The following is a 15,415-nucleotide window of genomic DNA, read 5'->3' on the forward strand; positions in this document are numbered from 1 at the left end:
ACGAGCATGTCCCGATGAGCTAAACACGACTTTCCGGTTTAAACACATTGAAAAGTGTGTTTTTGGGTGATGGGGAAACATTGCAATTTGCAAGCTGTGAAATGAAGGGACTGATTTTGAAAAGAAATCAAGGATGTGTCATTTTATTTTGTTGTTTTTAAAAAGAATCATATTTTTCAAGTTTTTCAACTGTATATATCATATAACATGGAGTATTCATCTTAAAAATTGACAGAATCATATGCTAAAAGTGAAAAAAGGAAACAATATCAGATTCATTTGACTGATACACAACGAAATCTGTACAAAACTCGTAGCCTAACAATCCAACGTATAAAGAAGACTTCATAAGAATACCTAACACGGTTCTGTCCAGCTCGTCTCGCCCGGGTCCCACGCAGAGTAAAAACAGCAAGTCAGGTTCCGGAGTCGAGCTAAGCTAGTCCTCCTCAGCATCGGCTGAGAAATCCGGCTCTTCGGGCTTCTGCAGCTTATGCATTTCCAAATCCCTAACCTTCTGCGCTCCCCTCTTCGTGTTGGCAGCAAATCTCGATGCTAGTATGGTGACACCGAGGTTCTGTTTCGCCTGAGAAGAACTCTCTGCTACTTGTTCGTGTTCTTCTTCTTCCTCTTCCTCCTCGTCATCATGTTCATCCAATGACTGCGCGTCGTGAGGGAAGTAGAACGACTCGCTAATGCTGAGGCTTTTTGCCATCATCCTCCTCTTGCAGCGACGCCACGCAGCCTGAATGAAGCAGGCTGCCCATGTCCTCCAATGGTGAGAGTAGTACCTAAATGTGTGCTGCAGTTTCTTACTGTGGAGACGTCTGAACTGATTCGCGACGAACTTGAGGTCCTCTGCTCTCAGCACGAACGCCTCGACTTCGTTGAGTGCCCTCACTGTCCGTGTCGAGGAAGGGAAGTTCAGGGTGGACCTAGGAAGCAGCGCCCACGCGAGAAGCTCCTCGCCGCAGAAGTCGCCGGGCCTCAAGGTTGTCGAGTTGAAGAATCCTGTCCGGCCTCCGTTCGTGGTCGAGCTCTCCAGCGTCCCCCGGATGATGAAGATCATCTCCGAGACGGGATCGCCCTCACGGACAATGTAGGTGCCTTGGGTGCTCAGGGACGAGACAAGGCGCTCACAGATGGCGTCAAGAAGCTGATCGTCCATCTGGGAGAAAAACGGGACCTGAAAATCGAAGACGATGCATACTCAGCTTAGTGAAACTTCACAAAGAACATCGAGCATACGAATCTATCCCCTCCTTCCCAAGTTAACCGATTCATATTCCTCTTTTTGGCAAAAATCAATTCTGCGTGTCGAAAAGAAATGCCTCGAATCTCAATTAACTTGGATGGAGGGATTCTATGGGAATAAGAGATCGTGGGAGATCTTACACGACGAACTAGGTCTAGACAGAGGTGTCGTTGAATGTCACGACGGAGATCTATTGGCAAGGCACGGAGGATAGATTCTTCATCAACTCCTCGTGTGGTAAGCCATTTGTACTGTATAAAGCGTCTCACGCGCTGTTGCAGAGCCTCTGGGAGCTGACGATGCCTCATCCATTCCTCGGTGTCTCGACGCCTCAGCCTCCACTCCTCAAGCCTCACAGTCATAGATTGCAAATAGGTCTGGATAATGACATATATGAATAATAAAAACATTGCTTCTTTTTCATGGTCATATTTGTAAACTTTCAAAAAGGCCAATTTGTTTTGTTAGTTATAACTCTTTAATCACAGAAGCAAATATCCGAAGCGAGAGTTCATATGATACGAAGATTCGAATAACCTGCATATTTCCAATCAAATGAGCAAACAGAACGAGCCCCAAGATGGCGATGACAATGGCAAACATAGTCTCTCCAATAAACGTGCTCGTAGACAACGTCTGTCCATAGGAGCTGTCGAGTTAAACAAGAGCAACGGCATCATCATAATTCGTGATAATGAATCAAACTAGTTTACACATTTCATTTTCATCTCAAATGTAATAAACATGAGTCATATCATACCTCAAGTTTTGTAAGCCCCACCATAAACAGTAGAAGTACTTCTCGATAAATCCAGTCGATACAACGCTGTTTGCAACGGCGTTCCCAAATATCCCGTGGTTGAAATAGGTGGTGTCGTCAGGATTGCATTTCTTGAAAACCTGTGTGCTGTTTACCCATATTCCTCTATCACTGTGGGTCAGTGTGCCACAGTCGAGGAAATTGAGCGAACAGCCAATGTTGTTGAACTCGTCCCTGCAAGCAGATTTCAAACATGTCGCGTGTCTCTCAATCGATAGCAAGTACCAGGAAGCCCCTAGAACCTACAAGAGGAAATGATCATCAAATAATTTTAAGCCAAAAAAGATATATTTAGAATGCAACTCGGAGGAAATTAGGCGTACGTGGCTTGCTAACGTGTAGAGCACCAGATTGTAAGCAGCGCCTGCCCACGCGGTCTTTGTGACAAGTCCATTAGCTTTGATGATATCAGAACTCAACGGGAAGATGAGATACAACCGGGGGATGTATTGCAGCAAAACGATGAGTACAAGGGCGTTGTTGGTGTGATCAGAGTGGGAGCTTCTGATTGCTGGTAATATGGACCATATGACAATCTGAAGAAACGAGAAGCAAAGATATATAAGCTAATTTAGCCTTAGAAAATCATGACGAACAACTAAAAAGATTCATACATCAAGCAGAGAAGGTTAAGGCAATTGTCTAAACACATTTGCTTTGCTACCACATTTAGCATAACTTACAACCAGACAACAAAGATATTCGTATAGTTTCTTGAGTATCGTTCGAGCAAAAACTACACGAGCATCCTGAGTTGGCTGCATCTTTATTTCATTATTATTCGTATCATAGATCATCTCATTTTTTAAGCAAAATCTCTCCATAAACATGTCAAACAGTAATGGCCTTAACAAAGGACTACTGATAAAAGCAAAATTCTATAAAACTACTCAAGCCCTTCAAAGTTCAGTTAAGATCTTTTCAACACTGCCTAATTTCATCATTCGTGTCATAGATCACCTCGTTTCTTTAAGCTAAACCTATACATAAACTTGTTAAACAGTAATGGCTTTAACATGCAAAGAACTGCCAATCAAAGCAAATTCTACAAAACTACTCAGGCCCTTCAAAGTTCAATCAAGATTTTTTCAACAGCACTACCTAATTTCACCATTCGTATCACAGATCATCTCGTTCATTTAAGCTAAAATCTCTACATTAACCTACAAAACAGCAATGATCATAACAACAGTAACAGCAAATTCAACAAAATTACTCAAGCCCTTCAAAGTTCATTCAAGATCTTTCCAACAGCACTGCCTAATTTCGCCATTCGTATCACATATCATCGCGTTTCTTTAAGCTACACCTCTACATAAACATGTACTAATATACTAATAGAATTGGCTTTGCAAAGGACTCCCAATAGCAGCAAACTCAACCAACCTGAGGAAGCGGCAGTGCTGCAATGAAATCAATGAAGAATTCCGACTTCAAGTACCTCATGGCTATCTTATTCCGGTCCATAACAAGTTCGCCTTTCCCAAAAACCCTTGAGCTTGGAGACACATAAGCAATCCTAAACTTCATAATCACATGTAACATATAAAATACATCTGCCACAGTCCTAAAACATGTCACAATGATCCCCAAATTGAGGTCTGTATGCATACATGAAGAACTGTCTTGATTCACCACAGAAGGCAAGTAGAAAAACAAGGGATCCACAAACAGAGCCATTATGCAGAAAAACAAGAAAACTCTGTTCCATTTCAACACAATCTCACTCCCTGGATCAAGAACTGCTTTCTTCTCTGGCTTTGACCCTTCTGGATAAACCTTAGCCCTACCAAACTTTGGAATCTTGTCTTCAACTTTCCTTAAATGGGCAGAATTCTTGAAAATAGGGAGGGACTTATCTAGGCTCTCACCCTCATTTTTCTCCAAGAACATTTCAAGATTCCTTTTTTCTTCACTGTGAAACCTAGAAACATGACTTCACAATTAGCCCACTTCTTAACACTACATAAAGTTCACACACAACACAACACAGAAATTCTCAATGTGGTGTAAGAAAACAAAACCTACCTAACAATTCTCTCTTTCTTGAAATCCATTCCTGCAAAAGGTCAAATTCCACTGCAGCAATCTTGAACTGAATCTCTGCAAACAAAAGCTACACCCAGAAAATTCCTTTCTTGATCCATGGTGATTTTGCTGAAAAAATGCTGAATTCAAGAATATGTCAAAGTCCCATCATTAAAAATCAAAACTTTAAGGGAAGCAGCAGTGTGTGACAAAAAATGGAGACACAGAAAATCCGAAAATGTCGTCTTGTGGATGAGGTGGAAACTTTTTCCAGTTGTAATAATTAAATGAGTCCAAGAAAACAGTTGAATTTCTCTTTCTTTTCTTTATTCCTTTTATCATTAATTATTAAGCAAGGTATGGTAGAGAAGAAACGTGATGGCATGACATTAATTGTGAAACTTTAGACAAGATCATCTCTCAAAACATTACAACTATAAAAATTCAACTTTATTCGATTGTATTAATTGTAAAGTATACGTGTAGATTATAAGAAGATTTTATTGAAATGTGCACAGGTAAAGATTTAATCTATTGGATCAAATATATTCTTCACCTATTCTGTGTTGGTACACCTAATAAATTTTAACAAAAAAAAACTCCACTAATTTAGTGTTATTTATTTAAATTTGGTCAGGAAATAAAATGGTAGTATAATGTTGAATTGATCAAATATAGTAATGACAACGATATTGTACAAACACAGAAATAAATCGTTGAGAATCAAGCACATGATTTGGTGATGCAAAAAAAATAAATTTGTTGGAATAGTATATTTTTCCATACATATATTTACTTATATATGTTAAATAATAAACAACCACATGGTCCAAGGCGTCCAACAAACATAGAGAAGAAATCAAATTTTCTCTCTCCTTATTAAATTAATTGCACACTTTACGAAATCGATAAATCTTAGAGAATAAGAAAGCTGCTGTCAAGGTGAAAAAAATAATGCATCGTCTTGTAGAAACATTGCAAAAATAATAAAATATAACAAACTTTTTTTTCCTAATTGTCAATTAGCATATTGTCTTTACAACAAATCTGCTGATCCATTCCATTTCAAACGAACAAGATTCGCCAGCTTGATTCTGACGTCAATTACATTAATATTTTTTAGAAGATAAAAAATAATCAGAGAAAATATGCATAATTTTGATTAAATGTAATTTACAAGTTACAAATAATTAGTTTTTTAAGTAATATTAATTCGTCAACTAAGGAGTTAGTCAATTTCCACTCAATGTTGAGAAGCTAATAGCCATAAAAGAATTCATCAAATAAGATAAATATTGTTTCATATTTTACTTAAAGCACTAAAATGAAATAAATATGCTTCCATATGTCTGTAGTGGAAGCTACGATGTGTATTTTATAAGATCCCATAATTGCTAACGTGCACGACACAAATCTCTTGTCAATGTCTCATATCTTTGTCCTGGTCCAGTTAGGATATAAAAATCAATATTAATCATACTTAAAAAAGCCATACTCCCTCCAATACTCAATCCTTTCTTAAATGATTCGTATTCATTTTTAATTTTCCAAAGTAAATAAGTCATTTTCTTTTCTAATCTCTACACTTTTATTTAGGCCTGCTTATTCGGCCGGTTCCGGTTCTACCCGGTCCGATTGACCGGGTACCCGATTGCAAAATTTCATGAATCTCGGAACCGGAACCGTCCGGTTCCGGTTTGGAACCGACCGGGTAAGAATCGGCCGGTACCAGTTTCGAACCGGAACCGATTTGTAGTTTTAATTTTAATTTAAGTACACTAATTAACGAAAAGTTGTTTATTATTTACCTAATTTTAATCTGACACCAAACTAGATTTAACTTATATATATAACAACAATTACATTATCTCCACTTAGTATCAAGAAATATGATTCTCACATTAGCCCACGAGTTGTCTGTGATGTCAAACCAGAATTACGGTATATTCTTTCGCATGTTTCCTCAATTGGTAACCTCCACCTTGACTCCTCTAAGAGCTTTCATGATCTGTTAAAATTATTTTGTTTAAAGAACTCAAAGTATAATGGTAAATAATGATCCAAACACATAAATTGGAAAATTATATTGTCAAACCAAGAGTAATATTTATTTTAAGTAATATCAAAGTAGCAAAGGAATACATTCAGTAATACTAAAGAATCAAAACCAACCTTGATAATAATAAATGAATTACCGTTAATTATTATACTTCAATTTTAGTAAAAAAAAAATTAAATTTAATACTATATATTATTCGGTTCCGGGTAAGAACCGGTCGATTCTGGTTAGAACCAAAACCGAAATTTATGAAAATATTAGAACCGGTACCGGAACCGGAACTGGATTCTTCGGTTCCGGTTCTTCAATTACCCGATCGGTTCCGGTTCCAATTCCGGGTACCCGAGAACCGGAGAACCGGTTAAGCAGGCCTACTTTTATTGTATGGCAAATTGAGCTTCTCACTTTACAAAGGTACTCCCTCTATCTTCTATCTTGGAATGAAGGGAGTATATTATTTAACGAATCCTTACAAGGTCAACACATAATTATCATGATTTGGTGTCATTCACAAGGGCTTTGATTGTATTTGGATTTGTGTACCACTTGGTGACACTGTCCTACAAATTCTGGCAAATGACATGATTTCAAACAAATTATGATGTTAAAGTGAAACAATTTTTTGATTTAATGTTACTATTAAAAACATACTTACTCCGTAAAAACTATCATGAGAATTGTGATGGATTATTGCGTTGGTGGTACAATTATTCTTCCAAATTTTGGAGAAATATAAGGTAATGAGAAGAAATAAATAAATTTGCGTAATTTGAGACAATTATTGGCCAAAATAAAGATGATCAATTAAAACATAGGCATACATGTTTCGAATCACATATCTTGTAAGAGTATATTTCATTAACTTTATATGTATAAAATACAAATTCCTCTATCAAATCCTCAAAACACCTAAAAATTCACAGCTGAAAACTTTGCCTTCTGGAGGCCTATTAAGAATTTATGTCAATTGAAAAGCATTCGAAGATGAGCTATCCGGCCAGAAGTAAAGTAGATGACGATCTTAACGAAGACAAACTGCCTCGATAGTTCATTACCATCAGGCCCTGATTCAAATGAATTCGACAAGAACAAACCAAAATCCTAATCGCTACACACAAATGCTCGAGATGGGTTCGTTACGCAATTATCACAGCATAACACCTATAAATCTTATGTCAATAAAAGGTTGCAAGGAATATGCACAAGAAGTTAAGTTGAAGTTCAGACTCTCCCACACCAAATTATGTTAAAAAAGGATGGTGATATATACCTAGTTCCTCGCTTCCAACTCATGAAATATCAACTAAATACTTAGGGATGAATTCATGCTGATAAAAAGATGCACTATCATTTAGAGCAGTATTAAGGATTAAGTTAAATGCCGACTTCCACATAGTAGATTGAATACCTGCCAGAAGCATGTGAAGCCGACCACCATCCTTAAATCTAATCAAATACCGTATTTATTGAGGAGAGGCGCATCTTAGCCGCAGAGAAGCAATTAAAAGTAGTGGCATCTAGCAGGGTAACCAGCCGGGATCCACAATCATTTAAATTGAAGATCCCACAGCAGGGCAGGGCAGGTTGAAAGCACAAGAGAAGTTCTACAACGGGATCCACAATCATTCACATTTGAAGCAGGGCAGAGAAGGTCGAAACCACAAGTGGAGTTCTACATAACATTAAATATTGAGGAGAGACGCATCTTAGCCGCAGAAAGCAATGAAAAGTAGCATCTAGCAGAGTAGCCAGCTGGGATCCACAATAATTCAAATTGAAGATCCCACAGCAGGGCAGAGAAGGTCGAAACCACAAGTGCAGATGTACAAAACCAATGAAGCAGTAGCAGGCAGACACCTCGACACAGAAAACAAAACCATAAACTTTTAGCAGTGTTCTTTAATATAATTATAATGATAAAATATCAACTAGCAACATCAGAGCCAAATATAAGACATTATAAGAAGGTCCACGAGTATAAAGGGAAAACGATAAGGCAACAATAAGGTTAAAGTGACAAACTTACTACTTAAATAGAAATCACACAACCAAATCCAGGAGTCGAAACCCAAGGGCGTCGCCCATCTTAACTAAGACGTAAATAAGTCCAAGCTCAGTAAACACAACTTGAAGAACTTCAGAAGAGACTCAAAAGTGCATATAACATCCTAGCTCAGCTTCTGCTCCTACGCCTGTCTCGGATACCGTTTCTGCAGATATAAGCCATGCAGCACAAAATAAATTAACAATATTTACATATTAAACACGTTAAAAATACAATAAAAGTATATATTGTATCACCAAAAATATCAGGTTTCCTGGAGAATCCAGTAATAGTTAACAAGAACCCAACTAAAGTATTTAGATACATATATCAAACTAGGAAGATCCTCTAAATTAATAAGCCTAACAGAAAGAACCATGATGAAGGAAACAAGATATACCCATTGGTATATGGAACTTCATCTCGTCCACGATAAGGCGGAGGCGATCTGCTGTAGCTGCGAGGCCTTGGAGACAAACTGCGACGACGAGGTGAGCGAGCACGAGGACTTAAACTCCTATGCCAGCAGAGAAACAGCATCAATTTAGAATAGTTCATAATGACAACTTACAATTAAGTACGTATAACCAAACAATGCCATTCTCTCTCATATCTGAAATTTTGACCCCAGTCTTACCTTCGACCATAGCTTGGGCTACGGCGATATCTAGCAGCAGGGCTACGGCTCCTGCGCCTTCCAGAACCACCCCTCATTCGGCACTCACGAGCAAAATGGCCAGGCTCACCACATTCATAGCATTTCAAATCAGAACCAGAGCGTCCACCACGACCCCCACCACGGCCGCCTCCACCTCCACCTCCGCCTCTAGAGTTGTGTGATAGCTCAACCCTCCAGCCATTTTTACCTATTCCAGAATAAAACAATATAACCACACCATATGGGATATTTAACTGACAAAAGATAGGGAGCTCATTGAGCAAAATAAGATACATCACGCATTGGCAGACATGATGTTCGAGTGAAAATGCCAAGTTCAACTCAAGCAAATTCCAAAATCAAAGATGCATACTCTTTTCACAAGAAAAAATGTATCATAAGCTCACCATCAAGGTCCCTAATTGCATCTTGGGCATCCCTGCGATCATCGAAATCAATGAAAGCATAACCAGGGGGTCTTCTGGCAACCCACACACTGCAGAAGACATTTAAAACAGTAGCATCAACATATTTTCTCCCTTTTAGAAAAAATTACCTTCACATCTGGTTTAGATGCAGGCCAACACAATATACACCGCAAAATAAATACAATTAGTAACACTGAAATCCTTGTGGTTAGCTGCAAATTGGTATCGTGAAATTTTCCAGCAAACAATATATTGCAGTTTACCTTCTAATAACTCCAAATACGCGAAATTCATCCTCGAGTTCCCGTTCAGTGACTCGGGGGTCCAAATTCCCAATGTAAACCCTAGACATCTTGAACCAGAGATTTTTGGGAAGAAGATCCTAAAAACACACGGACAGAGAATTAATACTTTAGAATCACATACAAAATCATACACTATGAAAAAAACCACACGAATAAGCTAGCAATCGTTCTTGATAAGGGGCAAGGAAAACAGGTTAAATATTCAAAATCCGTTGACAGAAAACAATCGGGTGGATGAACATAATTAAACTACATATAACACACATAGTTTCTCAATCAATTAATCAATTAATACAATAACAACATAGTTTACAATTCTTCGGAAAATTGAACAGAGCGCACCTGAAACCCTAATTGTGTTGTAGAAAAAAGCTAGCTGCTGTCGAAGGCTGATGAGTGATGATTTTAGGCGTTGTTCCGTTTTAAAGGAGTACATGGTCAGGTAAATTACTTTACTACCCTCGAATGATTTTTGTGGGAATAATTAATTTATACAGTAGATAAATAACTTAAATTTAAATTAAAAGTTTTGGATCTTGGGATAAGTTCAAATGTTCAAATTTCAATTAGAGGATCAATTAATATGCGGTATCTGTCTTTTAATTTGTTATAAATTTCATTTTTTATAGTATCTATTTTCACATGATTTGGAACTACAAAATATAGATATCTCTATAATACTCATTCTATTTACTATAAATGCTTGATGATGAAATTACTAACTTATCACTCATTTACTATAAATGCTTGATGATGAAATTGATCAAAGTTCAATCGATACATGGCAATGGTATAAATTAAAATATGAGATTTAAATTGCAATTATATATTCCTAGTAGGCTTAGAAAGATTTACATAATGGTGTGATATATAGGCCATGTTTTTTCAGTCAAAGTTTATATTTATGATCAGTCCAAATAGTTCATTTATATACCAAATATTGAATTTTGGCTCATCTCAGAGATACTAGCAGTGTACTGTACAAAATATGACACAGAATAGCATGTATAGACTATCCACAAAGCATAACATTGTTTATGACTTTATGCATTTCGTTTGCACTATTCATCGTTATCGCACTTACTTTACTTGTCATCAACACCCACAACTATGTCCATTGTGTATGCATTTTTCTTGGTATTTTTTTAAGATCTCAAGACTTATTTTGAAGGGATACTGACATCTAATATCACGAAACTTTCAAAAAGTTGGATTTTTTCCACGAACTTTAAAATTGGTAAATAATATCACGAACTTTATCCCTTGTTTGTTTTTTCCCACGAATGAAAAAATTCATGTTATTTTAATAGATTGAAGAATAATTTTGGAGGGTGTGGTTCAAGAAAAACTATCTTCAAACATTGAAAAACTTGAAGCTCTCAAAATTGTTGTCTATAAATTACAAAAAAAAATCCGTTTATTTGAAGAATTTTTTCATTCATGGGAAAAAACAAACCCGGGATAAAGTTCGTGATATTATTTGCCAATTTTAAAATTAGTGGGAAAAATCAAACTTTTTGAAAGTTTCATGATATTAGATGCCAATATCCCTATTTTGAAATTACTTAGATTAACTATATAAAAATTTCGTGAAGAAAGATTAGTTGATAGACAAAAACACGCCATGGCATGCAAAATAGGTGAAGCATTCGCCTCCAACGAGGCATGCCGTAGTACGCATATGCCATGAAGTGAGAATCATTTGCGTTGGTGATGCCCTTATATTCTGCTCTGATAATCGGATTAGCTTTATTTTTATTTTTTGTTTTATCGCAAGTGTTCCCAACACCGCCTTCGCCAATCGGATTAATCCTGCTCGACTGGGCTTGCGGATTAAGACCGAACGTCTCCCAACTAATAGTAGGGTTTGAACTCGTGATCTGAAGGTCACCACAGCTTAGCACCGGCAACTGCGGATTAGCCTTATTTTGACTTAACTACATTCAATTATTCAATTACTTTTATTACTACTATAAAACAAAAGTTCCATTGAAGTCCACGTGGCATGACAATGATACTCCCGCGGTTGGAGTGTAACATGGGCCGTAGAAAACTCATTTGACTGAATATTGACCATTCGATCTGCCTCAATTGATCCAACGGTTCAAAGAAGATGTAATGATCACGGTTTATGGGTCTACGTGAAAAGCTTAGTTAGTCAGCCTTAAGATGTATTAGGTGTCCCATTAAGTCAAGCTTTATTACTTAAAGTTAGATTATATTACTAACAAATATAAAGTAGGCAAGATTCATGTAATCACATTGCACTTATCTAAATATTTAAGTTGTTCACTGTTAATTGGATGACCAAATTTTATGAGTCTTTGTTTTCTAATTTTAGTTGGAATAGTAAAGTGTGAAATTATGTAGTACTAATAGTAATGTATCTTGTAAGTAAGAAAATTGTTCATTGTATATAAAGAGTTTTCAATATTTTTTTATACTTTGTTTGATTTTTTTTATTTAAATACACGAATTTATTAGTACTAAAGTCTCTTATTGATACTGAGGTTTTGATTGTAACATTATATGATCATCATTGTGAAATTGGATTTTTATTGGGTAGATTTAAAAAAAAAGGGTGAATTTTGATCGAACTTTAATTTGTCTTATAAATGAATGAAAGTTGTATATTCATACATAAAATAACACTGTTTGGTAGAATATAATTTCAACTATATATTATAGGTATTATATATGTGTTTTGATGGTTAAATAAGGATTCAGATCAATAGATGATTATGTGAAATATCAAAAAAATTCATAGAGATTATTTTACCTTGTAGAATACATGTTATTTCTACTTATTTTTAAATTTAGGAGATAAATAAAACATCTACGAGTTCAATTTGCCCTAATCTAAAGTAATCAAAGTTTGACTCGGGCTGCCTAACCCGTCAACAAGTCCACATTCTTCCCCTTATATAGCCGCTTCCCACATTTTTGCACTTCCATTTTCAATTTCGCAGTGAAAAAAAAACCTCAGATTTCAGCAGATTAAATCTCCGCCGCAGAAATGGCCGTCGATCTGCTCGGCTACCGCAATGCGTCTCCCGCCGGTTTGGAATCGCTGCAGCAACTAATCCGCGCTGCTCCGCACCAAAACCAGCCGTCGTTTTTCACGCTTCTGAGTTCGGAAAAGGCCGGTTCAGACCTGAACCGGACCGGTCACGCCCGGTTCAGGCGCGCTCTAGCTCCGGTTCAGGATTCCGAACCACAGACGCTGAACCTATTCGGCGATTCCCCCGCCGCCGCGGCTGCTCCGCCGCGGAAGCCTGACCTCTCCAAGGAGGCGATCGGCGACGACGTTCTGAGCCTGTCGACGTCGGGGAGCTCAATCGCGTCGATGATCACCGGCGAAGGCAGCGTCTCCAACGGTAAGAGCGCGCTCTCCGCCCCTAAACCGCCGCTCTCCGGGAAGAGATGCCGCGAACACGATAATTCCTCCGGCAAAACCACCAATCCTTCCCGCTGCCATTGCAAAAAGAGGTACGCTCATTGATTTCGAAGCGATTCGACAAATCCGGTTAATTTCGTGAGTTTCGATCTCTGAATTGAAGAAATTCATTGATTTTCAGGAAAAATAGGGTGAAGACGACAATTAGGGTTCCGGCAATCAGCTCAAAAGCCTCCGATATTCCGGCCGATGAGTATTCATGGAGGAAATACGGCCAGAAGCCGATCAAGGGCTCGCCATACCCACGGTAACTACCGTGCACCTTCACTAATTATCAAAATTTTAAAATTCAATCTCGTCCGTTTATTTTTTGATCTAGTGGTTGAGATTTGATTTCTAGTAAACGGCCAGTTTTTGCTAATCAAACTCTCTTTAAATATGATAGGGGGTACTACAAGTGCAGCACGGTGAAGGGCTGTCCGGCGAGGAAACACGTGGAAAGAGCGAGAGACGATCCTACGGCGGTGATCGTCACCTACGAGTGGGAGCACCGCCACACGCCCACCGCAAAGCAGGAGATTTCTGCTGCGGTGGAGAATGCAAAAGTGAATACTCATGCATTCACGAAATAATGTCACATATTGCTAATTTAGAAACTTCAGCAATCTAAAATGGCAATCGAGACTTTAAATTATGGACGGATTTGTTATTTCGAGGTTGTTCGATGGGTTGATTTAAAGAAGGAAATAGAGTTAGCTATATATTTATAGGGGCTTTATTGTAAATTTGGGTAAGATAGGGGTGAAATATGCAAGAGAAGAAAGTAGAATATTTTCTTTGTAATTTCTATGTTGTTGGAGGTGTTGACTAATACCAATACTTTGCTGGGGGGTTTATTGTAAATTTGGGTAGGAGTAGGGGTAGAATCTGAAAAAGAAGAAAGTGGAATGTTTCAACTTTGATTTCTTAGTGGCTTGGATTCTTGTGTTGTTTTTGCGTTGGATTCTCAATCATAGAATAATAAGGATATTAAAGGGAAAAGTCAAAAAGTTGGAGGGCATCGAGGAAAAAGATGGTAAAGCTACGTGGCACATGATAATTATGTCGCTGTCTTTGACTAAAATCAACATGTATAATATAGTTTCTGAAATTATTACAAAACTAAAATAGCACCATTGACTGGTTCTGATTAGGGCAATGGAGCAGCGTGTTCATTTCACGCTCCAGCGTGCTCAACGACCCGCAATATCGTGCTTGAACGATAAAGTACATCGATACATGCTCAATAAGTGAATCTTACACACAACTGCGCATGCACTACTTAAGATTATATGTTCAACTTCGTTAGACCATCGAAGCATTTGAAAGGAAATAACTTAAACATAGTGCAATTGCTAAAATGTACTCCATTAAAGTCTCAATTTTCATTTAAAGTTTTATGTACACAAATTTCAAATAAAACAATTCGTTAGTTTTTAATAATCTTAAGGACTTGGCTGCAGCTCAACATATGTGGGAGACCTGTGAGTTTTGTCTTTTCAATGTTGGATGTTTGATTGCTGAGATTGAATTGATTTGAAATTATTCGAAATTAAATTTATCATATATTATCTACGGATTAGTTATGTCACGATTCATGATGGACCAATACATGAAGAGCCAAAACTAATGTATGTGATAGAGTAGTAGTATCCCAACGTTAAATATTGAATCAAAGCTATCAAATTGAACTATACTCAACAGACTAAATCCTATCTAATTTATTGAATTTAATACATGAACCAATTAAATTCACCCTCATTTGGAAACATCATCTTCCTGCAGTTAGTCTATGTGACTTTTCTATTTTGAGGGACGGACAAACAAACTTGTGTTCAATTTTGTCTACTTTGAATTATTCAACATCAATATTATTTCTTGAAGTGTCAATTGAATAATGTTGACTGATCTCACTATCTGGGTAAATGCAGTTTGAATAATACGTTATTTGTTTGGATAAAAGAATTTGAGATTGAATAAATAGGAGTCTATTTAAACTTACTATTCGTCAAAGAAAGAGACCTAAATCCCAAAATGTAAATTATTCAATAAAATGATGGTTTATCCAAAATTAGGATTAAATCAATAATGTAAATTCTATAATTGAAGTAGAATGAGATTATGAGGACAGAGTAAAGTCAGTAAACCATTCAGATAACATTATTTTAATCTATAGCCTATAAATAATTACTAATACGAGAGAGATTATTGTACTTACTAAATTGTCCCATTTCTAGCCCACGATTTAAATAATGGATTGGCCCAACAAATATAAGAGCTCGAAAAATGAAGCTTTTCTTCATCATAAACGAGAAATTAGAGGCTAAGACCATCCGCAATGGTCGGCTAGCGACCGGCTAGCCGATTCGTCGCGCTAGCCGA

General features: G+C 37.2%; 3 protein-coding genes across 4 annotated transcripts; 1 reads left to right on the forward strand and 2 right to left on the reverse strand.

Moving 5' to 3' along the window:
- Positions 1-219: 219 nt before the first annotated feature.
- LOC125188677 (probable cyclic nucleotide-gated ion channel 14) lies at positions 220-4,386 on the reverse strand. Its single transcript, XM_048085674.1, has 7 exons — positions 4,104-4,386; positions 3,462-3,999; positions 2,399-2,611; positions 2,016-2,317; positions 1,793-1,904; positions 1,396-1,632; positions 220-1,186 (listed from the first exon to the last, which is right to left on the reverse strand). The coding sequence occupies exons 1-7, from the start codon at positions 4,130-4,132 to the stop codon at positions 440-442; spliced, it is 2,178 nt and encodes a 725-aa protein (XP_047941631.1). The 5' UTR covers positions 4,133-4,386; the 3' UTR covers positions 220-439.
- Positions 4,387-7,000: 2,614 nt separating this feature from the next.
- LOC125190126 (serine/arginine-rich splicing factor RSZ22-like) lies at positions 7,001-9,987 on the reverse strand. Of its 2 annotated transcripts, XR_007170860.1 has the most exons (7): positions 9,940-9,987; positions 9,556-9,674; positions 9,272-9,360; positions 8,844-9,072; positions 8,607-8,723; positions 8,189-8,372; positions 7,001-8,019 (listed from the first exon to the last, which is right to left on the reverse strand). XR_007170860.1 is itself a non-coding variant. In XM_048087329.1 (6 exons), the coding sequence occupies exons 2-6, from the start codon at positions 9,642-9,644 to the stop codon at positions 8,336-8,338; spliced, it is 561 nt and encodes a 186-aa protein (XP_047943286.1). In that variant the 5' UTR covers positions 9,645-9,674; positions 9,940-9,987; the 3' UTR covers positions 8,100-8,335. The 2 variants fall into 2 exon arrangements, 1 of the variants encoding a protein (XP_047943286.1); XM_048087329.1 differs by lacking the exon at positions 7,001-8,019 and having other exon boundaries at positions 8,100-8,372.
- Positions 9,988-12,566: 2,579 nt separating this feature from the next.
- On the forward strand, positions 12,567-13,988 carry LOC125187336 (probable WRKY transcription factor 17). The gene is made up of 3 exons (XM_048083903.1): positions 12,567-13,086; positions 13,176-13,301; positions 13,440-13,988. The coding sequence occupies exons 1-3, from the start codon at positions 12,614-12,616 to the stop codon at positions 13,624-13,626; spliced, it is 786 nt and encodes a 261-aa protein (XP_047939860.1). The 5' UTR covers positions 12,567-12,613; the 3' UTR covers positions 13,627-13,988.
- The last annotated feature ends 1,427 nt before the right edge of the window (positions 13,989-15,415 follow it).

Source organism: Salvia hispanica, chromosome 5 (genome assembly GCF_023119035.1).
Source record: "Salvia hispanica cultivar TCC Black 2014 chromosome 5, UniMelb_Shisp_WGS_1.0, whole genome shotgun sequence".
Taxonomy (NCBI): Eukaryota; Viridiplantae; Streptophyta; class Magnoliopsida; order Lamiales; family Lamiaceae; genus Salvia; species Salvia hispanica.